The 25,407-nt window shown below is 43.2% G+C and overlaps 1 protein-coding gene across 4 annotated transcripts; it reads right to left on the reverse strand.

Annotated features, from left to right (window-relative positions):
• Positions 1-10,585: 10,585 nt before the first annotated feature.
• Positions 10,586-23,410, reverse strand: Rwdd3 (RWD domain containing 3). 4 transcript variants are annotated; one of them, XM_055628032.1, is made up of 4 exons: positions 23,295-23,410; positions 13,577-14,058; positions 11,153-11,268; positions 10,586-11,054 (listed from the first exon to the last, which is right to left on the reverse strand). In XM_055628032.1, exons 1-4 carry the CDS (start codon positions 23,377-23,379, stop codon positions 10,940-10,942), a joined length of 798 nt encoding a protein of 265 aa, XP_055484007.1. In that variant the 5' UTR covers positions 23,380-23,410; the 3' UTR covers positions 10,586-10,939. The 4 variants fall into 4 exon arrangements, with proteins under 4 accessions (XP_055484007.1, XP_055484006.1, XP_055484008.1 ...); XM_055628031.1 differs by having other exon boundaries at positions 13,577-14,064; XM_055628033.1 differs by lacking the exon at positions 11,153-11,268 and having other exon boundaries at positions 10,960-11,054; positions 13,577-14,064.
• Positions 23,411-25,407: the final 1,997 nt, after the last annotated feature.

Genomic DNA, 25,407 nt, shown 5'->3' on the forward strand with positions numbered 1-25,407 from the left:
GACGCTATTTATAAAAGGAAGATTGGAGCATTTGCCTTGAATGTGATGAGTAATCTTGACTGTCAAAGGGATTGGATTTAGAATCAATTAAAAGACATGCCTCTAGGAGAAGAGGGTCTATGAGGTCATTTCCAAGAAGGATTAGCTGAAGGGAGAAGATACCCCCAGTGTAGGCAGCACCTTATGATGGGTGGCCCAGGTGCAAAGAAACCAGGGAAAAAAAGCAATCTTGTCTGCCTACATTCTGTTCTTGCTAGTGTCTGTCCTAATGCTGCTTGCTGCTGCTGTGACTGCCATCCTTCGCTAAGATCAGGCTCTAGCTTCTTCAGCCTTCCAACAAGGACTGAAGAGCAGTATCTCTCCAGGAACATTCAGGCCCTCATTGCCACACTGGGACTGCTGAGGCATCCAGCTTTGGACACTGAGCAGTTATCATCTGCTCACCCCCACCAGCTTTAACCCAGCCTTTGTTGGATGACCCAGGCCCTGCCATGTAAGCCAGTAGAGTAAATCCTCTTTTACAGCATATGTTCGTTCTATCCATGCTGTTCTTCTAGAGAACGCTGCCTAGCACAACTCAAAATCAACAATGCAAGAGAGTTAATGTCATAAAAGAAGACACATGAAAGAAGGCAGAATCAGGTGTAATGAAAAAGGTCTTACCTGGGAAAGTGAATCATTGTTTCTCCAGATAAGGAAAGAAAGAGGACTAACAGCACCGAGAATACATCCACAGAGGGACTACAATGATGAAATCACCTATTGATGCCTTCTCAGAACGTTTCCCCCTTGTTAAATCATGCGCCAACATTTATTTGACATTTGGATCCGGGAACTCTGGCCAAATGACAGGCAGCTAGAATGCTAACAGTGGGACTTCTGAAGACATGATTGTGATCATGGCTGTTGTATTTGGGTGGTTAATATTTACTATTTTAGTAATGCTGCTGTTAATCCTAAACAGCTTTATAATCAAATCACCACACAGACTATGATTTATTTAGTTAACCTAGGACACAATGCTGGGCAATAGTTACTCCTTCCTAAACCTCCAAGCCTTCATAGTTTCCTAACATTTAGATTCACCCATTATACTTGCTTTTTGTGAAATCTTAGGTCCAGTTCATTCTCCAAGACCTCTCCTCCAGCTTCTCTCTCCCAGCCTCTCTCCCAGCTCTCTCCTCCTCTGCCTCCCACTCCTTCCTGTCCTCTGGCCCCTCCCTTCTCCCTCCTACTCCTTCCTCTCCATTCCTCAACATTGTGGCTGGTTGTTTTATTTTGGCATGTTTACACAAAGTTGAGACAGGTGATGCTTAGAATAAGTATCATAATGCAATGTCCGGATTGAAACCAGAGAGTGCGGGAGAAATCAGCATTTGAATGAACAAGGGTAAGGTGTATACATTCCAAAAGAACATTATACCAACACATGGCTCTAGTTTTTACTGGGTTTTTACAAACCTCTGCAAGCCCAAATCTAGGGAATGGAAGGGCCAGTTTGCACCTTTTGTCCTAACAGCATTTATAGTCACTGCCTGTAACTCCATTTATTCTAGGCTTCTAATAAACCAGATTCTACCCTTGGATTTATAATGGGAGAAAATACCTTTTAAAATATAATGGGCTGGAAAGATAGTTCAGCAGTTATGAGCACTTACTATTCTTGCAGAAGACCTGGGTTTGATTCCCAGCACCACTCTTTATCTCACAACAATCTGCAACTCCAACAGGCCCGATGCCTTCGAAGTACACTTATGTAGATACAGGCAAAACACTCATGCACATATAAAATATTAAAAGAAAGGTACAACATAAAGCACAGGTCTATGGCTGTATCTCAGTGACGAAGTATACACTTGGCTTTATATTCCAATCCCAGCATCACAAAATAGAAGGGAGAGTGAAAGAAGGAGGAGGAGACACAGCTATAGAGTATATTAAAAAAAAAAAAATGAAGAGAGGAAACAGGAAGTGTTCACTGTGGCTGTGTGCTGAGTGGCTTATATTGTTAAACCTAAAACAAGGCTGAAAGATAAAGTGTTGTAATTATTCTGGTGTCCATATGTAAAGACTGAAGTTTGTTACAAGAATTCAAAGAGGAGGACAATTATGGATTCCAGAAAAGGACCAAGCAGCTTACAGAGAAACACAGGACAGGTGTCAAAAGACTGGTGGGAGAAAACTGGGCAGGAAAAGGACATTTTGAGACAAAACACAGACCTGGACATATACAGAAGAAGGAAAAACAACAATAGTTGCCCATTCTACTTGAGGGGGGAAATATAGGTAGCAGAAGAGTGAAACGAAAAAATAATGTTTGGGGCCAAACTGAGAAGACATTTGAAATAGCAAAATAAAAAATTTTAGTTATCATGGAAATGTGTGTGGGAGCATCCGATTACTCGAGAAAGATTTACTTGTGAAGTCTAGGTAACGCTATCTCTTGTCCATAATTCTAAAAATCAAAAGCATGAGGCTTTTTTACCAACTTTTTGTTTTATTTGGTTGTGTTTGAGACAGGGTCTTACTATGTAGCACTGTATGGCCTGGAACTCACAGAGATACACCTACCTCTGCCTCCAAACTATTGAGATTAAGTAGTATGTCATTGTGCACAGTGACTTGAGCCTATATTTTTTTTAAAGTAATTTCTTTGGAGATAAAAGCTGATCTGCTCTGAGTTCCTTTGGCTTCAACTTTCACCTGAACCAATGTTCTTTGTTCTACATAGTATGGCACTCAAGTTTCACCGAAGAAATAACTGGACTTGACCATGGGGTACTGGACAAGTTCTAGTTAGGAGTTTGTAAAGTACATTGTATAATCACAATACTGCTTCCAGAAATGTAAAAGTCAAAACCTGCTTTACAAAACCCATCTCCTGTGACAATGGATGGGATGGAAGGAAAAGAATAAAGGTGATGTGACCACTTGGGAATAGTTCTATACAGAAAAAAAGAAAAAGAAGAAGAAGAATATGAGGTAAAATGAAGCCATCAGGGTGGCTGAATATAAGACTCTCTATGAACCAGCTGTGGCAGCCAATTGGATGTAATGGAATGAGGAAACAGTCAAAGGAAATTTCAAGATTAATTCCTGGGACTTGATGGAAGTGTTTTCAACAACAGCATTAACAAGAGAAATAGACCGCTAATGAGTCTATTTTAATGATGCTGACTTGGGGTACAGGGGAACATATAAATTGTGTAGACAGAATTAGAAACCGTTCTTCAGCCTTCAGGAAATCCCAGGACCTGAAGGTTAAATTTGAGACATAACTTCATAGCCAGCATCATGAATGTCCATATTTTTTTTATATTCTTATGCTATCAGAAATGTAGCTTTGTAGAACCCATTCTTATGTCCTTATTCTAACTCCGGAAGTTTTCAAACATTGGCCTTTGAAGTTTTTTTGGTTGGTTGGTTATTTTGATTTATATCAATTTACAAAGAGCACTAGAAGCAAACACAGCTACACTTTCTCTCGGCGAATTTGTCTTACTTTAAGATTTTATCAACGTTCTGGCTCTAGTGTTCAAGGGCCTCATTCATCTTAACATCCCACCAGGGATCCCATAGAACCTGGTGAACAGGAAGTAGCATTTTGAACATGTTAGAGAACTCATATTTATAAGAGGGAAGGAGCTAAAACCAATAAAAATTCAGAAGCCTGACAGTTTGGTAGATGTTTGGGGGCTTGGTGTTTTGAGGTACATTTCAGAATATGTCTGTATGATGGATACACTGTTTCATCCAATACTCTCACCACTAAGATATGTTTCAAACTCGTGGAGTTTGAAAGCCATATACCTATCTTTGACCCATTTCCTGGTTAACCCCTTAAGTTGCCTATTTTGAGTGGGACACAAGAGAGAATGGTCAAAGATCCAGACTGTAGTGACAGCTGCCCTGTGTCCTGGGATTCACCCATACAAAGAAGTAAACAAATAAATAAATGAGTGCTTTTAAAATAATAAATACTAATTTTTTTTAATGTGAGTGCGCTACTGCCACATGATATCAATTAACAATTTTGGGACTGAATCTATGAAACATTCGTTGCATAGCATGAACTGAGTATTATTTCATCCTAACCCTGGGCATGCACAGAGCAGGGTGTATGGGGTCAGTCACAGCTCTTAGAGGGGCATGGAAGCCCAAGAGCAAGTGTGACTACAGTATCTTTAGTGCTTCCTCCTCCTCCTCAGTCCACACTTGTTGTCACATGGGGAATACAGTCCCTTGCTAACTGAGCAAGGCCAAATCCAGGCCTGTGTGCCATATGGCTCGCCACAATATGCTTCAGCAATGATCACTCCAATGCCAAATGTCTTTGAAAGAAAGAAGTGAAACCAAATCTCAGAGTATACACTTTATATAGGTGAAGAGCTAGCCAACAGGTGTGACTCACAGTGTTCCCTTGGGCAGTGGCTGACAAGTTAGCCTGATAGTCAGAGACAATGAGACGATACAATCAGAAAGCTAATGACAGGAGCTATGAGAAGTATATAAATGTGCCTCTCAAACTGAGCACAAAATGGGAGGACATTTGTGCCTTAGGAGATGTTTAATCAAAGGGCAACCACTGCAGAACAGGCCCTCACTAACCCACTGACAGGATAACTTACCCCATGAGGTCAGCCAGGCTCTTTCCCTAGCACCCAGTTTGCTCAGTGGGCCCATGTACAAAAAAAAAAAAAAAAAAAAAAAAACATGTGCATGGAAATGGAGGTCATGCAGGGACTTAGCAACCTGAACTTGCTCTGTCACTTCTGAGCGTCTAACCTGTGAAGAATAAAAGCTGAGGCACCAACCAAGGCCTCACTTCCTGGGAAACACAGCTATGTAGCTCCTTACACTGGCTTCCTTCTCTAATGAAAGGGCCAGCAACTATACATAGATAAATCGTCTATGTATTAGTCAGGAATCTTTACAGGGACAGAACAAAAGAATGAATATATTATAAAACAGGATGCATTCAACTGACTTACACAACAGTTACTGGGTAGTCCAAAAATGGTTGTCTGCAAATTGCCATCTCACTGGCATCCACTTTTTAAGGATGATAATTCTCAAGACGAGGGCGTAACTTTAATTTAAATCCTAAGGCTGGATCAGTCCCAGTCTGCTGCTAAAGGCCTGGAGATCACTGAAGATTCAGTGCTCGTTGGAAGGCCAAAGAAGCTGGATTCTGTCATCAAGGATGACGGTATCGATGCACTCACCACCAAGAAGTGAAGACAGGCAAGCAGGCAGCACCACTCTCTCCTTAGACCACTTTTTTTAGTGAGCCACCACTAGAAGGTGCTACCCACTATAGGGGTTGTGGGGACATTCTCCCCTCAGTTAATCCTTCCTGGAACTTCCATTATGGGTCTCAGAGGCATGTCTCTTACTTGATTTGAGATTCAGTCAAGTTGGCAATCAGGATTAAGCACCACACCCTGGAGATGAACCAGCAGTCTCTCCCTACAGTACCATCAAATATGATCTGACAGACACGGTGTCCCCCACCAATTACACGCAAATGATCAGGGTCTCATTTCCCAACAAAATGATGTGGCAATGAGACCATGACTATGAAATTCATAGGACTCTCCAGGACAGAACAACACAGGAGTGCCTAGCTACAGGAGTAATGTAACAACCTACCCAGACTCAGCCATTAGGGCAGGAAGGAGAAAAAAGACTCCGACACTGGGGTTCTGTCCTTATAAAGTGTAAAACAGCACTTCAGCCAGTCATTAAAACATGCTCTCTCGCCCATGCTATGTCCTCCTTCAGGACATAGAGCCAGGGACTCGAGATTAAAAAAGAAATAAGAGTGATAGTTTCCAGTATTACAGTTAGTAACTCTCTAACAGAATTCCTTATTATTTCCAAGAAGGTTTCTACTAGAGTATATAAATGGTTTAAGTAATCTGAAAGCTAAGACAATTGGGTACACTAAACCACGGAGAGAGGTTTTTATACGGGCTGGGGTGTCTACTGAGATTGTTATAGAGAGATCAGCTTGCTACTGGGGTCAAGGAGCATGATGAGGGATCTACTGGGTAGATCTCTGGGTAGCCTCCTCAAACTCTCAAATGTAGCAGGGAGAGGTAGTTAAGAAACTCAGCTATGAAGGGCTCACTCTGTTCCAGAATGAAGAACCCCGGCCACTGCAGAAAAACCTCAAATAAAGAAGTTACAAATACCAACCACAGCTTCCTCACCAGTTATACTAAATACAAAGTAATTATACAAGTTCTCTTCTCTGCTTGTCCTGGGTATCTTTGTATGTAGTAATTATTCTTTCCAAATCCACATCCCCTGTGACTTTATGCTAAATGTGTTGGTGGCAATGATCCTTACGGTTAGCATTACAGAATATCTAGGAGGAACTATAAACAAAACTGGAAGAATTAACTCTAATAAAGATAATAGTAGCTGTTAAGATTTTGTCTCTCCCTTTGGGGCAAAAAAAAAAAGTGAGAAATTTCTTCTGTGTCCAAAAAATAATTAGAAACAACACATATGTACATACATAACTATTATTGCTGAGCAGAAATTTAAAGCTGATAAAGGATATGTATGGCTACTGGATGGCTAAACCTGGACAGTATAGCAATTCAAGACTTTTTAAAAAATTTTTTTAATTTATTTTTTTATTAATTACAGCTTATTCACTTTGTATCCCAGCTGTTGCCCCCTCCCTCATCCCCTCCCAATCCTGCCCTCCCTTGCTTTTCTCCTCCCATGCCCCTCCCCCAGTCCACTGATAGGAGAGGTCCTCCTCCCCTTCCAGCTGACCCTCACCTATCAGGTCTCATCAGGACTGGCTGCATTGTCTTCCTCTGTGGCCTGGTAAGGTTGCTACCCCCCTCAGGTGGAGGTGATCAAAGAGCCAGCCACTGAGTTCATGTCAGAGACAGTCCCTGTTCCTATTACTAGAGAACCCACTTGGAGAATGAGCTGCCATGGGCTACATCTGTGCAGGGGTTCTAGGTTATCTCCACGAATGGTCCTTGGTTGGAGAATCAGTCTCAGAAAAGAGCCCTGTGCCCAGATATTTTGGTTCTGTTGCTCTCCTTGTAGAGCTTCTGTCCTCTCCAGTTCTATCTCCCCCTTCTTTCATAAGATTCCCTGCAATCTGCCCAAATTTTCTTTAAGAGTCTCAGCATCTGCTTTGATACCCTGCTGGGTAGTCTTTCAGAGGCCCTCTGTGGTAGGCTCCTGTCCTGTTCCCATTTTCTCCCTCTTCCAATGTCCGTCCCGTTTGCCTTTTGTGGTTCAGGACTTACAAAGTGTGTGTACCACGCTCCTCACACCCACCCACATTTCCCTTCCCTTTTGTTTTTCCAGTATTTCTTACCCATGTCTACCTTAAAGACAGTCTATTTGAAGAACCTAGAGTCATTTGCTTTCCTAAATGAACCTTCATTGATTAACCATCTGCTCTAGTTTTCTTCTGTTGCTGTTACCACAGCAATAACCAAAAGCAACCTGGGAAGGAAGGAGTTTATGTGCCTTATAGGTTATGGTCTGTCATCAAGGGAGACCAAGGCAGGAACTAAATCAGAGACCATGGAGGAACTCTGCTTACTGGCTTGCTCCCTTTGGCTTTCTCAGCTGCCTTTCCTGTACAGCCCAGGTTCACCTGCATAAGGACGGCACCTCCCACAGCATGGCCCTGCTACATCAATTAGCCGCCAATACAATGCCCACAGACCTGGCCACAGGCCAATCTGATGGAGGAAATTCCTTAATTGAGAGTCCCTCTAAGTTGGCATCAAGCAGACAGCCACTAAGTGTCATGCGGTCCCATGAGCTCTCAGTGTTTTTCAGATCTACTTGCAAGCTTGTTTCTATTGCTTGTTTCTTGGTGCATCCAATTGCCTCTCGTTACACTGAATTTTAAAATAATTCAGATAAAATTTGAGGATTATAACAATATTTCCCCCCCCCCCCCAAAGAAAATTCAGAAGATTTGATAGCTTTAGAACTACAGACCACCTTAATCCAAGTTCAAGGTCTAAGATTTCCTAGATCTGGTCTGAACCCTCAGTGCTTAGCTGGGTGGACTGGTTCATTGAGCTCACCCTTCCTCCTACAGCACAGTCCTTCAGGAGTCCTAGTCTCAGTTCCCTGCCCCCTCTCATCCCCCAGAGCTCAAAATTTTACTTCTTAGTTCTTCTGGGCCCAGGGGGACCTGCAGAGATGGATGACTCAGCAGTAAGGTTCTTGGCCATTGGTCCTAAGTACCTGAGTTTCATTCCCACGCCCCTTAGAGTGGAGGTGGGACAGCAGGTCGTCCTCTGACTCCACTTGCACACTGTAGCATGTGCACACACACACACACACACACACACACACACACAAATAAATAAAACATAATTAAGAAAACTAAAATCAAGGAGACCTGATTTTACATTATAGCTTCTTGACACGTAATTTAAAACCTTCTTTTATCCAAAGGTCAAGTTTAATTCCTTAAACATTGTCAGCATTTCATCTTCTATTCTGAATGTGAATGCGTATGTAAATATACAAGGAAGTAATAAACAATACTGTTCAAATAGTTTTAACACAAACGTAGTGAAGTGGAAGGAGTCACTGCTGCCCAAGATCTTTTCCAAGAGTACAGAGTGAACACTGAGACGCAAGTTTGACAATGTGCCTTACAGCACGGGACAGACAGCATGTCAACAGAGAAGAGTCACATCACGATGAGACAGGACCAGAAGTTCAGCTGTGATAAAGCTCAGAGCGGACCTCCTGCTGCTGGGCTACAATCCTGATGACAATGACCTTTAATGTTGCTGTATATAATCCTCTTCAGTTCAGCTCAACCACAAATGCACAGAATTCTCAGTTCTGGTTTCTGCCCTTTTTTTTGATTTTCATTAAAACCACAGTAAATTAAGTAAAAGGGTAGTAATGGCCAGCACTGAATCTTAAGAGTCCTTTCTCAGGTTGATATCCAAGTAGGGCATCCTCAACTTGTCACAGGTATTCTCTCCCTGGGACAGTCTAACTACATTTGTCAGTCCTTCAAGAAAGAAATAAACACCCTGGTGCCTGACTTAAGAAACTGAAATCACCTCTGCTTAACAGAGCTCCATGAGATAAGCACTGGGTAAGCAAAATGCAATAATGGTGAGGAAAGAAAATAAGACTATCACATTGAACCTCCATGGTCACAGGATAGCACAGCCAAGAAACATTCCTCATGGTGCTAGAAAGGAGACTCGGTGCAAATAAAATAGTCTGAATTCAAATCCCTAACACTCACACAAAATCCTGGCACAGTGGTACACATTTGTAGCCCCAGGGCTACGGTGGACACAGGAGGATCCCAGGGACTTGCTGGTCAACCAGCCTAGGCAGTGAGTTCCACATTCATCAAGACACTGTCTCAAAGTGTAAGAAGAAGAGCTAGAGAGCTGGCTTGGTGGTTAAGGGCACGGGCTGCTCTTCCAGAGGACCCAGGTTCTGTTCTCAGTACCCACATGACAGCTCACAAGCATCTGTAACTCCAGTTCCAGAGGATCCAACACTCTCTTTTGGCCTTCTTAGGCAGTGCACACATATGGTACACAGGCATAGACACAAGAAAACCACCCATACACAAAAAAAAAAAAAAAAAAAAAAATCACATAATTTTAAATAAAAATAAAATAAAATAGGAGCCAGGCAGTGGTGGTGCATGCCTTTAATCCCACTTGGGAGGCAGAGGCAAGTGGATCTCTGGATTTGACGCCAGCCTGCTCTACAGAGTGAGTTCCAGGATAGGCAGGGCTACACAGAGAGACTCTGTCTAGAAAAAAAAAAAGAATAAGATCGAAATAAACTGAGGAAGACATCTAATATTGACCTCTGGCCTCCACATGCAGGGGCAAGCACACACAGAAACACACATGCACATGCACAGGGGCACATGCTCACGCATGCACGAGCTTGTCACTCTTAATTCACCCCAACACCAACTACAAGACTAAGCTGGCCCCTCTGTTCACAGAGGGCAGGGAGAGAAATTCTCCTGGCCTTTTTTCACATTTCAGCATCTCACTTTTGAAGCCCAAGTGGCTTTATGTACATAAATACTCTTCTCAAACACACGGATCCTCTTACTTTTCATCATAAATTTTAGTAAAAATAATTATTTTGCAAGTTTATCTCCCTTTGAACATAATAAGTATATTTATCATTCTTTGAAAGATTTCACAATGAAAATTGTATAGCTTCAGGAGTTTTTTTCCTAGCCAGCAAACAAGGCTCACTTTGTTGGATACACTTCCCTGGTAAAACCAGAAATTTTTTTTTTTCAAATAGGAATTTTAATTTAAACATTGTAATGTAAACATATTATGTAGTCTTAGAGCTAGCAATAGAATGTCATCCTGGAACCATAAACAGCAACTTGTGTTCTGTAAAACTTCTTAGCTTTGTATTTAATCCAAAGATTTATGCAACTGCACCAAGAAATTAGTGTTAGATTTTTCTCAACATTCAACGTAAAACATTACACATAATAGGCTGAATGGGGAGGAATTGTGATTAAATGCCAAAAATGTAAACACGAGAAAGTAAACATGAAAACAAATCACTTTAAGAAATCATTTAATTACAAGAAAATTAGCCTGAAAATTGCAGACTTCTAAACAAACCGTCTATAGAAAAACAACAGCTCATTTACCGTTGTGGGTTTGTTTATTTCTCCTTCAGATAATCCCATCTATTGAACCTAGTCTTTTCTGGCAAACATTAGAATATATGGGGTCTTTTCATGTTTAATATTCCATAAAACAGAACTCGCTTTCTTCCTGAAATGAGAATGATTTTGCTTCAGAGAAACTTTAGATTGCTCTCTTGTGACTACTTCAACGAGCCCCTCCCCAAAGGCATCAGGAAATCAGCAACGGAGCGGCTGTTTTACCCATGGTTCCTGTCATTCACTTCATTTTACCAGCCCGAGTACACATTCTGAGAAGAGCTCCCGAAGTCCCGCAGTTTCAAATTCCTTTTGTAACTCCTCCAATGTTGAATACTCTTTGACTTCAAACGCCAGAAACCTGCATTATGCAAGAGAAGCTCATGAATATGCGTAGATTTGTCAGAGGATAATTACCCATTCAGTTGCTTTTGCATCTGCAATAGTACTAAATTATACCTTTTGTGTTCCGTTTGTACTTTTGTTTCAGACAGTACACTAATCATTTTCTCTTTGCATTTCTTTCCACTTGAGTCCACATCTACTTTGGAGGTTTTCTGAAGAATCAGGTACTCCTAAACGATAATCAGTATGTTAAATGCAGACCGCGTGCTGAATGGCAAAGCCCTGTTCGAACGGAGCCAGAACCCACAAGCATTTTCCTGCCTGAGGTGCATTCTCAGGATGCGGCAGTAAGACAGCTACAAGATATCTTTACGTAGGTGCAGAACACTGCTCCGGTGAGTGCCCTGTAAAGAGCAATTTTAAAAAAAGTACTCACCTCTAAATCTGGACGGGACAGCTACTAGCGGGGGCTATTTAAACTCTCTGTTGTTTAAACCGGTTATTTAAACTAGTTATTTAAGCTGGCTGCTCACACTCTCTGTGCCTTAGTTAGCGGACTCCACTCAGGGACTCCTAACGTGACCCACCTCCTGGTGATACTGGGACTACTGAGAGAAGTGAGACACACAGGCACTTCTGGGAGGGACACAGCACGAAACACAACACACCCCTAACTGCCTGCCTACACATGCACTGTACCTTCCTGGCCCCAGTATACAATCTCATGAAAAAAAAAAAAAAAAAAATCAGAGAAATTCATGTAAAATGACATCTTAGAGTTATTTTAAAATATTCATGTCTCTGAACTAGTGGAATTGTAGTGGTAAGAACAAATACACATTAGTAATTCATGATTCTGTTGGCCAAATGCTGCATTTATCCTAGTGTGCCCGAGCTGGTCACAATCAGAGCTCAGGTAAACGTGATCGGGGAACCTAGTACCCATTTTCATCAGCTAGTGTGTTACCCTAAAGGTTCAAAGTTTATAATGCACACAGGCTGCCTCAGAATCGGGGGTTGCTCAGTTAGGCTCCCCTGTTAGATCACATCTAACTTCTTACTTTCTCCACACCAAAACCCAGCAAGGACTTGGTTAAGCAAATGCCAAAGGAGGTTGTGGTAAGGACCTATCTTGGGAAAACTCTGGGCTGTTGTTCTGCAAAGCTTTAAGATTGTAGGTTGCTCATGCTAAATCTGTTTTAAATAAAATCTCTGTATCTGTGCCTGCCCCCCCCCACTGACAGTGTAAGACTTACTGAGTTAGCTCTGAAAAGGTTTAAAACATAATGAGCAGGTTTCCTTGTCTGGCTCCTCATAAAACAGGCTTGCAGGCTTCAGGATGAGGGCTTGGAAGCCTGAAGATGATGGCTTTGAAAGCAGCTGCTGAGACAAGTCAGGTGGAAAGAAGAAGTCGGGAGGAGGTGACATGCTGACAGTCCTGCCGACCCAACCCGCTTCCTCTGAGGCTGGCTCTCCGCTGTAAGGGACAAGCCTTTCTTTCAGGAACTACAGATACAACACTGAAGGATCAGGATGCGCTTTTTTGCACCTGCATATGTTAGGAATTTTGCAGACTGCTCACAAACACGCTCCTTGCTGTGCTGAGCTATGGAAAAATTAGTATGTACCAGCTTTCCATGCTCATTTATACAACTGCAGTTTATCATTAATATGAAACAAATACAGGCCTGGGACTTTTTCAAAAACTGTTGCTGGTGCTGGAGAGATAGCTCAGAGGTTAAGAGCACACGGCGTCCTTTCAGAGGACCTGGGTTTGAGTCTCAATACCCACAGAGCAGCTAGTAGCTGCCTGTGGCACCAGTTCCACGGGATCCTACGCCCTCTTCTGGCTTCGTTGGGCACTGCACCTGCTGCCTCAGCAGGCAAAACACGTTTTGAATAAACATGTTAAGAATAAACGAATATTTTTTAAACTATCACTTTCATTAAGTGCAATAATTTTTAATTTATTTTAGTTTTTTTGAGACAGGGTTTCTCTGTGTAACAGGTCTGGCTGTCCTGGAACTCCCTCTGCGGGCCTTGAACTCCCAAAGATCTACCTGTCTCTGCCTCCCAAGTGCTGGGATTAAAGACTTACACCACCACACTCTTAAGCTTTGGAAGTTTGTAGCTATTGTTAGGAACAAGATATTCAGTTTAAAAAAGAACTTGAGGTGTGGGGAGGGGTTAAAGAAATGGCTCAGTGGTTAAGAATATGTCTGCTCTTCCAGAGGACCTGTTCGGTTCCCAGTTCCCACTTGGCAGCTCAGAGACCACTACGACTTCAGCTGCAGGGGACCTTCTTCTGGCCTCTGTGAGAACTAGGCACACATGAGATGCACAGACATACAGACAGACAAAATACCATACACATAAAATAGAGAAATATTAGAGAATAAAGAAAACCAAAGGAGAACTTAACATGATAATAAGTAAAGCAGAAACACCATGCTTCCACTATCCCGTCCTTAGAAAACACACTTAAAGAAACACGTTTAACAGAAAGTAGATTCATATTCAACATTAAATTTCTGGCACCTTGATGTTGCTTCTGTCTCCTTGTAGTAAAATCAGTATTATTTTGCCCATGAACATCAGTCTTCCTGTCAGCCTTAACTCAGAAGCCCACTTCTCCACAGCTTTGACATATTTAGTCCTTGCTCTCATGTGATCTAAATGCAAAAGAGTTATCCACAATCCGTCATCCACGGCCGTGCTTTCTGGCAAAGTACACTTCGAACTGCTGCCTGCAGTCTCTGGCCGGCTGAGGACGAGCCTCAGATTCTGCTGAACCCAAAGAACCAGCTCGTGGACCATAGGTTCTGACAGAAGCTTCCCGGCTTCATCGAGTAACTTCTCCTTCACCGTAAGACACTGGGCCCTGGTCAGCTGTTCCGAGTTGACGGAGACCCCAGGTAGACACGAAGGGTAGCCGGCTGGTAAATGGAACACCAGCTCTAAGGGCACGGCCTCACCCACAAGTCCTTCAGCTGTCGTGTGAATTTTCAGTACAGCCCCATCTGTCTCTGGAAGACATCCAAAGATAATCATTAGCTGTACATAATTCAATCGCAATGGAATACTAATCGCTCAAAATTTCCCTTTTAAATCTCAATTTATTTCTCATAGGAAAACTCTGAGTTATTTTATGAAGAGACAAACAACGAAAAAAAAACAAAACAAAACAAAAAAAAACATGATTTAGAGGTCATTTCCCCCGGTCATAAAGACATCTGAACAACTCCACGCAAACGTCCTTGCAATTTACACTTTTTAGCGCCCAAAAGAGTAGTTTTGGTTTATATCACTTCCTTCACATTTCACTGGTACTTAGGAAAATCACAGATCCACTCTTACAGGTGTTGGTGGGGCAGTAACGTGAGAAGTCCGCTCGAAGTTACCCATGGTGAATCACGTGGAGAGCGAGGTGGTGGCAGGGCTAGGAGAAACGGATGGCTGGGCGTGATACTGAAGGTGATGGGGCCTGCTCTTCTCCTTCACACTCGTCCCTGTCAGCACGGAGGCAGCATGAGGAGCTGAGACTGCACGGATGTCCATTCAGCCCCCGCTGGCTCCCTGAGAAGGGGCGGGGGTGGGGGAGCGCACCTAGGAGATGACATGAACGATTCTGCTCTCTTTCAGGTGTGCTCGGCTTCACCACTCTGACGCGTTCCACATCACTTCACCCCACTTTCCAAAAAGCTGATGAAACGTCAGGCTAGTTCATTCTGCAGGGGCCTGAAGCGCCCACGTCGGAGAGCGGAGAAGGGAGCGGGGGCCCAGAGGCACGGCTGTGGAGCTTGCTGCTCTGGGCCTTCCTCAGCCTGTCCTCTGCCTCTCCTCAGCAGGGGAGCCGCCAGACCCCACCCCTGGAGGGCTGCCTCGACAATGCAGACCTGAAGGCAGCCCCCACGAAGAATCTAACAGAGCTCGAAAATCACTTCTCAGCCATCTGATTCCAATGATATAGAAGAGCCTTTGTTAAGCAGAGTCATACAGGGCCAAGCACATCTGTTGCAAAGTTGTTCTTTAATGGGTGTCAATATCAGCTGCGAGGAACTATTTTCAGACATCATCCAGAACCACAGGCAGGAACCATTCCAAAGATCATACTGTCTTTTCTTTGACATGTGTAATATATATACCAAAAAACCTTTCTAAATCTAACGGCATATGTGCTTCTAGAACCTATCACACATTCCAAACCTCTTCGTTCCTCCTTCCTTAATTCTTCTACTATCATTATTACTATTACTCTGTATGTGCGTGCGTGTGTGTGTGTGTGTGTGTGTGTGTGTGTGTGTGTGTGTGTGTGTCAGAGAACAACTCAGGAAATCATTCTGTCTCATCATCTTAGAGGATTCTGGGATTGTCAGACCCATGTGCAGGCACCTCCACCCACTGAACCACCTCACCAGCCCCAAGTTTATTCTTCCTTTCATTGCGTAGTTTACTGTCAAAATGGGCTCCCATAATATCCATTCAGTTCATATATTTTGCTCTAACAGGGGCTTTTATGGAGCTGCAGACAACACAATCCTCCAGCAAGCCTGCATGCTCTCTCAAGAGGGGGCAGAATTTTTAAAGATCTTCATTTATCCAACAAGCATCCCTGGGCACGTGTCAACCCCCACACACTGTGCTGTTTGGAAAACAATGGGGAAGAAGCAGATCTGTCACAATGGCTCAATCCAGTGTTTCAAAACATGATGTAAAGAGCAGGCTCCGTCTTCCCAGACCTACACCTGCAAGGGCTTCTATTAGAGATATGTGAACAAAGGTTTCTTCTTTTTTTGTTTCAGAGAGTTTGTGTGTGAGAGAGAGACAGACAGACAGACAAACAGACTCTATGTAGTACCAGCTGGCCTTGGCCTCGCTCGCTATATGAACCAGACAGCCTTCCAAGTGCTAGAATTAAAGGCGTGAGCCACCACACCCAGGTCCATAAACTTGGAGGCCCACTCCATAGAGACCCACTTTCTCCACCTCCACCCCTGCAGTCCCCACGTTCCTAAAGTCCCACTACCTTCCAAAACAGTGCCACCTACCGGAGAGCAAGCATGCAAACAGATGAGCCTGTGGCATGCGGTTTACATTCAAACTGTAATGGACGAGGCCGAGCGCAGTTTACAGTCTGGCCGCACTTCCTGCATAATTTCTGCTTCCTAATCAACCTAGGTATGAGAAAACTGCCTCATTCTCCTGCTGCCACAGCTAAGAGCTCTTCCTGTAGCCACTCTTTGCCCACCATGATAAACTGTACTCTCACTATGAGACAAGGAAAAAAAAAATTTGTTCTCTCCTGTTTTTATGAGAGCTGTTTGCTCACAATACATCATGAGATGTGGAACTAGGAGACTATATATATATGCAAACATGCTGGGTGAGCAGGGAGCAGTACTGTCTGTTGCCACTTGAGGGCGATGCCTCCCTACTGCTGAAGGTAGGGAAGATGCTATTGGCCCAGAAGCTGCAATGGCTGCAGCACTTGGCCTCATATACATACATACATACATACATACATACATACATACATACATACATACATACATACATACATACATCATATATACATATATACCTTATTGCTCTCTCCTTTTTATTCTTCTCTCTGATAACAAAGCATCTTCTTCCCACAGCAAATCCTACCATCCTTAGCGTTTTATTCTAAACATTTTAACTTCTTATGCTTTTTCTCGCCCTCCCTGCTTCTTTCTCTTATTTAGAAAATGTTTGTTTAAAAAACAATCCAAAACACTGCAAAAACCCAATGCTCTTAATTCCTCAACAAGCTTCAGACCCATCTCTCTCTACCCCTTCACTGTCAAATCTCCCTAACACGTAACTCTGGCCACCTCTTTCCATTTTCTCATAAATCAGCCTCCCCATAACTGCTTAAACTGTGACCTCTAGTGACCTAGTGACATTTCCTCCTGGAGCACTATTCTCAAACATGACCCATGACCTCTAAAATGCTACAAGGAAGAATGGGGAGAGCTTAGTAGGCCAGGACCAGACCAGGGCTACCTATAAGAGATGAGTCTGACTCCTTACAATATTCTGTCTGGTAGGAGTGTGCTTTGTACACCTCAGGGTTTGAACCCCATGGTCTGGACCAACTGGATGATGTCCACTCGACCATAGGACTGCAATGGGTCTTCTTGCTATGCAGGTGTGCCTGCCGACTTGAGCCCTGCTACAGCTCATGTTTTATTGTCCTGGGACACCTAGCATCACTGTCCAAAGCTTCATCCTCAAAACAAAGCTAATTTGCTAATCACCTCCTAACCACTACTGTGCGGGAAAAAAGTGCACTTTCCCAGTAGGCACCAGTTCTCACAGTCACACAACACTGCTTTGAGAATCTGGCATGCTTGTCCACGTCTACCAGAGGACCACATCCGGGAGCTTGCTCATTGATTCTCCTGTACCCTTCTCTCAACTGAGTTACTAGTATATAACGAAATGAAGCTCTGAGCTTAACAGATTTTCTGAGTCTTGTAAATCTTTGAAAATCATTGGGTTTCTCCCACCACAGCACCCCTCTAACGCTGACTTTATGCTGTCCATTGTACTTTGAACTCATTATGGTATTTTCCGATGTAAAATTATGATACTTAACTTTTCTCCACCTCTAAAGTATCCCAATTTTGTCTTTAAAAAATAATACCCTCCCCAAATGGAGAAGGGATTGATAAGAAACATGTTCCATAGTTACAGAGGCTTTAAGTTTATGCCACTGGCTTAGAAGCATGGATCCCATGAGTGCTGAAGTTCTTGGGACCTGTGGTATAAGTAACAGACCTATGAACGCATGCACCCTGTTCCCCTGACTTGTGAGTATACTCGCCTGCATGCCAAAGGGCCTGCAGACCTGAGGAAGGATGTTGACATGGGGAAATCACTCTGAATTGTCCTGAAGTGGGGAGGGGGTAGGTGGAGGTGTATGTATATTTTAACAGAGAAGGAAACATATCCACTGAGGCAGGAAGCTCTGCTTTGGGACCTGATGATAGAGGAAGGGGGCCCTCGGGTATGGGGCGCAGGTACACAGCAAAGGAGCTGAGAAAGGCAAGCCGGTGAATGCCCCAGGGGCTTGTGGGGCACAAAGAGCATCATTTCCAACAATCTACTTCATCTGCTGAAAACTGACTTTGGACTTCTAACCCTTAGAACTTCAGTACACTGAAGACGTGGGTTTCAAGCCACCCATATGTGAGGGTTGGCTGCAGAGGCCACAAGTAGCTACTGCGGTAACCTGGCTGTGCTACATAAACCCAGCATGTCCTAGCCCAGTGCAACACAGGAACTGGCCAGGGAACGCAGTCCAGGGAAGCTGTAAGAGGGCAGGCAAATCTTTGCAAGTTTCTTTCTTTCTTTCTTTCTTTCTTTCTTTCTTTCTTTCTTTCTTCTTTCTTCTTTCTTCCTTCCATCTTTTCTTCCTTTCCTCCTCCTCCTCCTTCTTCCTCTTTGCTTCTTTTTCGTCTTTTCCTCTCTTCCTCCTCTTCTTCATCTTTTTAGTTTTTCAAGATAGGGTTTCTCTGTATAGCCTTGGCTGTCCTGGAACTCACTCTATAGTCCATGCTGGCTTCAAACTCATAGATCTGCCTTCCTCTGCCTCCTGAGTGCTGGGATTTAAGGTGTGGCTATCAAACCCAGCTCTTCCTTGTACTATTTTGTGGTCCCAGTCAACAAACAGACTAGCAATGGGAGTGGGGCACCCTAGCTCTCGTTTTAAGAAACTAGGAAGGAGACTACTACTTGTATATTCAGAAGAAAAATGGCTTTAATTCTTGACGTTGGAGGAGTCATAGTATTCCTAGTTGATCTCCCTGGCCAATGTCACACACACACACACACACACACACACACACACACACACACACACCAGAGCTGCAAGCTAAGGCTGCACAAAATGGCTCTATCTGCGTAAGAAAACAAGAAGACCTAAAAAGACCCTGTTCTAATGTTCTAATGTCAAGTGTGGTGGGAGAATGAAAAAACAAATCACAGAGTCTTTTTAAAAACTCATTTTCTTCCCCCAAGAACTCTTTAAAAGTGTCTATCTTACCCTTGCATTTTTGATCTGCCTTAGTATCTACAGCAAAAACTGGCTCCTTTTTCTCCCAAATCTTTGTGTGTCTCATTCATTCAAAGTTTAACTGTTTTTTGTTTTATTTTTTGTTTCCTAACAAAAAAGAAAATTGTTCTACTCTAAAGTTATTATGTGCTTTGAGGTTATTTAAAGTTATTAACAGCTTAGCATGACAATGGGTAACAAAGAAATAACTGTACATCTGAAGTTAATCTTTGTCCCTGGCCCACACAAGACAGCTATTAACTCACAAACATCCCTCTCAATAAGCCTGTACCCTAAAGAACTCATGCCTGCCCTGCCACGGTAAAATTCCCAGAAGACGCAAGACTGTTTTCACCTAGTCTAAGCCTTCCACAGAAAGACGCAGGGTTCGCCTTCTAGCTCACTATTTACACAAGTCAGTCTGCCTTGCAACAATATTGATGTTATAACTACATCTCAAACTCAAAGAGATTCAACTCTTACTCTTCTTAGCCCAGGTACCCAGAGAACTTAGGAAGCTGCGGCTGGAGGATTGACAGTTGGTGGCCACAGTCGGCTACAGCAGTAGACTCTGTATTAAGATAATCAAACCTTAACCTTTCCTAAAGATACACGAAAGAAATCATGTTCCTAATATGGCAGACAACAGAAGTTCAAACTAAAAAACAAACAAACACTGAATTAGAACCCAGATTCCACTCTAACTCTATTTTCAAAGTTTCTCTTACTTCACCTACAACACATGACACAGTTTCACCACAGTGACATGGGCAAAAGTAACCAAAATATATGAGAACGGGTTCTTCAGGATTTATTTAGCATGCATGGAGAAACCATTCACTTACTAGACTCAACTCACATTCTCTGTGCATGCTTTACTTTTCCCAGTTCTTACATATCCTCAAAGCCTTTGCACAGAAAAGCACTCAAAAGCCTCCCAGACACTCTGTACTTCATGAGACCGGGACTTTCTTTACTTCTACTCCCAGGCCACTCACCACAAATATGCATACATAAATGCTTATTTCATGCTTCACCTGGCTTTTCACATGATTTAAATGTCCTCATAGAAGAAAACAAAACAACCAAAAGGAATGGAAGTTAAAGACAGCAATTCCACCCTTTCAAAATAAAGTTCAAGACTGCGCTGATTTTAGAGAGCTGAGTTCAGCCAGACAACCAGCACACAACAACTGTGCCAATGTAATGATTTTGCAACACAGCGGAGTCCAAAACCGGAACATCAGGGTTAACAAAACACAAAAACCCACTGGGAAGCTATTGCAAGCCTATTGTGTTACACTGTTGTACTCTTGTTGTGCTATAATGCGATTCCTCTCGTGTTGCAACTTTTAAATCTGTGAGATGATTCTCGAACTGCAACTCCATTAATAATAACCACTGAATGAAGGAGTATGCTCTCCATGACCTCACCCGGAAAATGGACAACACTAGCTTCACCTGCCTCAGCAGAGACCACACACACACACACACACACACACACACACACACACAGTGAAGTGAAACATGGGCCCCACCCCACCTCTGGACTGTTCTGAATATGCACTAGATCCTGTTGGAGGAGGATCTTATGCACTGGGCCTTTGGATGCTGATTTCAGTGCCCTGCGATCTGGTTTATGAATGCTGAACCATCTCCTGTACCCATGTGATGTAAGGAATCTTCCCCAATTATCCCTGATTGGTTAATAAAGACGCTGAAACCTGTGACTGGGCAGAAGAGAGGTAGTCGGAGTTTAGGTTCCCAGGCAAGAAGAGGGGGAGGAGAAGGTATAGCAGGAGAGAAGAAGGAAGCCATGAAGATAGACTGATGAAGCAAAAGCTGCCTGAGAGTCATGAGATTGGCAAATGATTGGCTTTCATGTGGGTTTTAAGGATTAGAATAGCTCAGAATCTGCCCAGCATAGTGCCTCCAGCTTAATCACAAATCATAGTCTCTCTGTGTTAATCATTGGGGAACTAGCTGGTAAAAAAAAAAAAAAAAAAAAAATACTGTTCTAAAACTTTTCTGTATTAATGTCCTGTATTAATAAATATATACAGAATAATTAATTCATTATATAAGACCCACCTATACTTTTGTTCTAAATGCTCAAACTCTTTTTTCTCAACATATGGAGTTTTTGCTAAGAACTTTTCCTCCACCAGCCCCCTTGCTCAGTGGAATGGGACACAGTGCCAAGTCCAACCCTGTGAAGCTTGGTGGTTTTCTAACCAATCCAATCATCAGTGATCTTCAGTGCAAACTAAAGCTAAGAAAACCTCTCTTCAAGACCCTCATAAAGATCAGGAGGTGTCAGGTGACCAATCAAACCTGCCACCTGAACGGACACATGGGATGGAGGGGAACAGACTATTTGGTCTACCCCCACTCCTTGCCCACAGCTAGAAATATGATGTTTATATTCTTTGTATCCCGAAGAGATCGTTACACACAGTGCCTCTTCCTTCGAACTTACTCTAACATCTGAGTGGCCAGAATGTAAACAGATTCCCTCAGGTTCTTAGCATCAATTAATCTCCACTAAACCGGACCCATTTGTTCAAGCCGTTTCAACTCAGGGCCTTTAGAGCTGGCCCTTAGTGTCTGCCTGGGTTTTCCTGGACTGTCTTACAGAGAAATGTAGGCCCTCGGCAAAAGTCTTCTAACTCCACTGAAGACAAGAGAAAATTATTTGATGGAGGCCAGGAAAGAAATAATGGGGTACAGAAATAATGGGGTACACCCTCAAACCCGAAGTGCCACTGACAGTGTAAGTGGTAGCCACACTTGGTCTGCTCTGAGAAAGCCTTAACTTCTCACAGTTCCCACCAGGGATCAAACCCCCCTATTTCAACTGCTGAATCGTTCTACTCTCCAAAGAACGTTCTAGTAACAAAATGTCCGAAATGGTTACACTGAATTCCTTTATAATTCAATTACTTATTGATGCCAGAACACTGAATTAAATTAATTAGGAGGCATGGCTTGAAAGTCAGGCTCAATTTAGCAGCAGATAAAGGGCCACAGTGTTCTCAACATTAAGAAACCATCCTCTTTCTCTCAGTGCTTCTTTTGGGGATTTTCTCTGACCTATCAAGAGTATTCAGTGGCCAACCATGAATTCATAATGTAAAACACCATTTTTTTTTTTTTTTAATGTCACAGGACATCACAGGTTTGCTTCTCCCGGATATTTGCAAGTGAATCAAGATACAAGAACTCAAGAGACATGGGTGACCCCTTTAAATATCCACCTCAGGCAGAAGCAATTATGGGAACCCAAAGCCCCCTCAGTCACAGATGTTGATAGCTTCCTTAGGTCTAGCACAATTCATACTGTCTTCTTAGACGTAAACCGATTTATGGTCAGATAGGCAGTTTCAATAGTAGTTACATTGTAACGTTAAGGATAGCTCCTAATGAACCAAAATGTGCATAATGTATTTGGCAGCTGAGAAAAAAAAAAAAAAATCAGGGTTATTTTCTTCTGCACACTTTCCCAAAAAAGGGGACATTTGGGGGCACTGGAGATGTCTCGGTGGTTAAGAGCGTTGGCCCCCTTTCGGAGGCCCCTGGGTTCAGTTCCCAGCACTCACATGGCACAGCTCAGTACACATACATACAGGCAGGCAAAACACTCATAAACACACACATAAAACTTTAAAATGTGTGTGACAGGAGAGGACCAGTTCCTTAAGGTAAGCCAAGACAAGAATGGAGCAAGTTTCAGCAATAATAATAATAATAATAATAATAACAACAACAACAGTGATGCAGATTAAAACCTCCCAGAGGAGAGGCCCATGGTAGGAGAAGGCGTCCACGAACGCGGGCTGTATGGCTACGACTCCGGCACAAGTCTGGAATTGGCTACCACTGTTCAGCAGCCTGGAAAACGTTGAAAATAAAAATAAAAACCGTTCTCGGCGCCCTAGACAACAAAACACTGCGCAGTCTCGTCAAGGATGCACGACTACTGATGGGGGGTCACTGGCTGTTTGGGGGAGCTGGATTTCCACGAGGAGTGGCCGCGGAGAGCCCAGGGGAGGGCACTGCGAGCGCAGGCCGCGCCCCTCCACCCGCCTCCCACCCCCGCCCGCGGCTACGTGACTCCCGGGCCGCCCCCCCCCCGGCTCCCCGCTGTGGCCGCGGGGTGGGAGGCGGGGTATTCACCTGAACAGCTCAACATCTCCCACTCGCGGGGCCCGCAGAAAATCGCGGCCAACGCCGAGAGCTCCTCCCGCACAGCCTCCGCCATATCCGCGCGCCCAGAAGCCCAAGCCGCTTCCGCCGCCCCTGGGAGCAGAGCGGCCCACGGCCACACGGGGGCGCCCCGGCCTCGCCGCCGGGCAAGGTGCGGATGGCGTGGGAGGGGCGTGTCTGTGGGCGGGGCAAATGCCTGGAAGCTCCGCCCAGACCCTTCTGTAACTCCTAAGCAACTTCACTCCAGCTTCTTTCCTTTGCTGCTTTCCAGAGCTGAGACCTGTAAAGCCACACGTGCCCTACAAGAACGCGCAGGCTGTGAACCCACCATGCTTTATCTATACTTGGCTGGGAGGGAATGGGAGGGGAGAGTAAAAGAAATTTAAGCAAACAAGTGTCCGGGATCCCACGGAGAGCAAAACACAAATTCCCCATCCTTGTGTTGCTCTTAGTGATCCCCCGCGGTCAGGGAATTCCAGGAAAGACATTGGTAATGACCTCCAGGATACTGACCTGGTCACTAGCCCTGGATTACGGACAAGGTCTGGATGATCTCAGAACTTTCCTGTCAAAGATGCAGATGAGGGAGAGTGAGGAGTGAGACTCTAGCTATTGGGGTGTGGTCCAAAGCCACAGGCTACCTTTTCAATGGTTTGGTGCGGTTTGGCTTGGTTCAGTTCAGTTCGCTTTGGTTTAGCTATTTGATGCATACAACATAATATGTCTATTACCATTGTGATTCCTGAATTTAATGGTGAAACCACCATCTTTTAAGTCTTGACCTAGACTTAAAAGCATGCTCAGTAACCACAGGATAACCAAATCAGTAATGCATCCTGTTTCAACTTTGATTTTAATGAACAAAATCGTTACATGTGGTGAGTAGTTCTGTCTAGCTGTGTTTGACCTATTTTGTTTGTTTGTTTGTCGTGTCTTTTTTTTTTCCAAATAAAAAATGTAAACTCTACAGCTCCCAGAAGCTGTTTGCTTGGTCAGGTAGGTTCCACACCTTTGGTTTATATCAGATATTACATTCTGTGTGTACATCAAAGAATTTAGGTAAGTCCACAGTGGTTCTTTTAACTGACTTCTACAAAAAAGAAAAAAAAGTGAATAGTTTTCCTGACTCGCGTTACTATCACCATCATCATTTCTTTTGCTGAAAGGGGAATCTGAAAAAGGAAGAGAAATTGGCTTCCGAGAAGAGAAAGGAAATCTGACAAGATAGACAAGAAAAGCTTTCCCTAAGGATGCCCTGAGATTTCAATGACCCCAGGCAATTAGGAACCATGTTGTGCACATAATTAGAAAGATAAAGGTTTATTTAAACACATAATTATCTATAATGTGGCCAATTTGTATTAAAAGAAAGAAAAATACAATCCCTTTGAGTTATTTCCAAAATAGCAGTTCAAGCCAAGTTCAGTGGGTTCATAATTAACTGCCAGAGAGACCTGGGGAACAGATTACGTTTTTAATTTACAATATCACTCTGTTATTCAATTTTAGTTTGAAGTCCAATATTACTACTAAAAGCAATGGGAAAATATTAATTTGGTTATTTTTCATATTTGTTAAGATGGTTCACACAATAACCGAATAGCCCTCATCCTGCTTTTAATTTTTCAAATTCAATGTGTGATATGAATAAAAAACCATGAACAGTGCGATTCCAGCTGTCAGCAGTATTAGGAGGAGTTCACTGGTGTCTGCTGTCAGCAAGGGGTCCATGGAAATTGATGTAAAAGTACAGCCATCTATTATCATACTTAAAATTTTCTGGTCAGTGGGTTTCCTCTTTGCTTTCCTTTCTCCGTTGATTCCTTAACCTGCTTTTCATACTTCATTTAGCATGTTTAAATAAAAAGTCGCTGTGAATGTCTTTTAAACTGACACTGTGCCGAGACACTGAAGTCCCATGAATACGTTTCTTTGCACTCTGACATTTAGAAGTAATCATCACAGAGGCAGCGTAATGTCAGCTTGATATTTCTCACACTAGGAAAATAGCAGGTACATGGCAGATCTCTGAATCTACCGCACGGTAATCATTTTTCTTGTAATAAATTTTCTTCCAGTCAAG

Source organism: Psammomys obesus, unplaced genomic scaffold (assembly GCF_907164565.1).
Source record: "Psammomys obesus unplaced genomic scaffold, mPsaObe1.curated_primary_1811, whole genome shotgun sequence".
Classification (NCBI taxonomy): domain Eukaryota; kingdom Metazoa; phylum Chordata; class Mammalia; order Rodentia; family Muridae; genus Psammomys; species Psammomys obesus.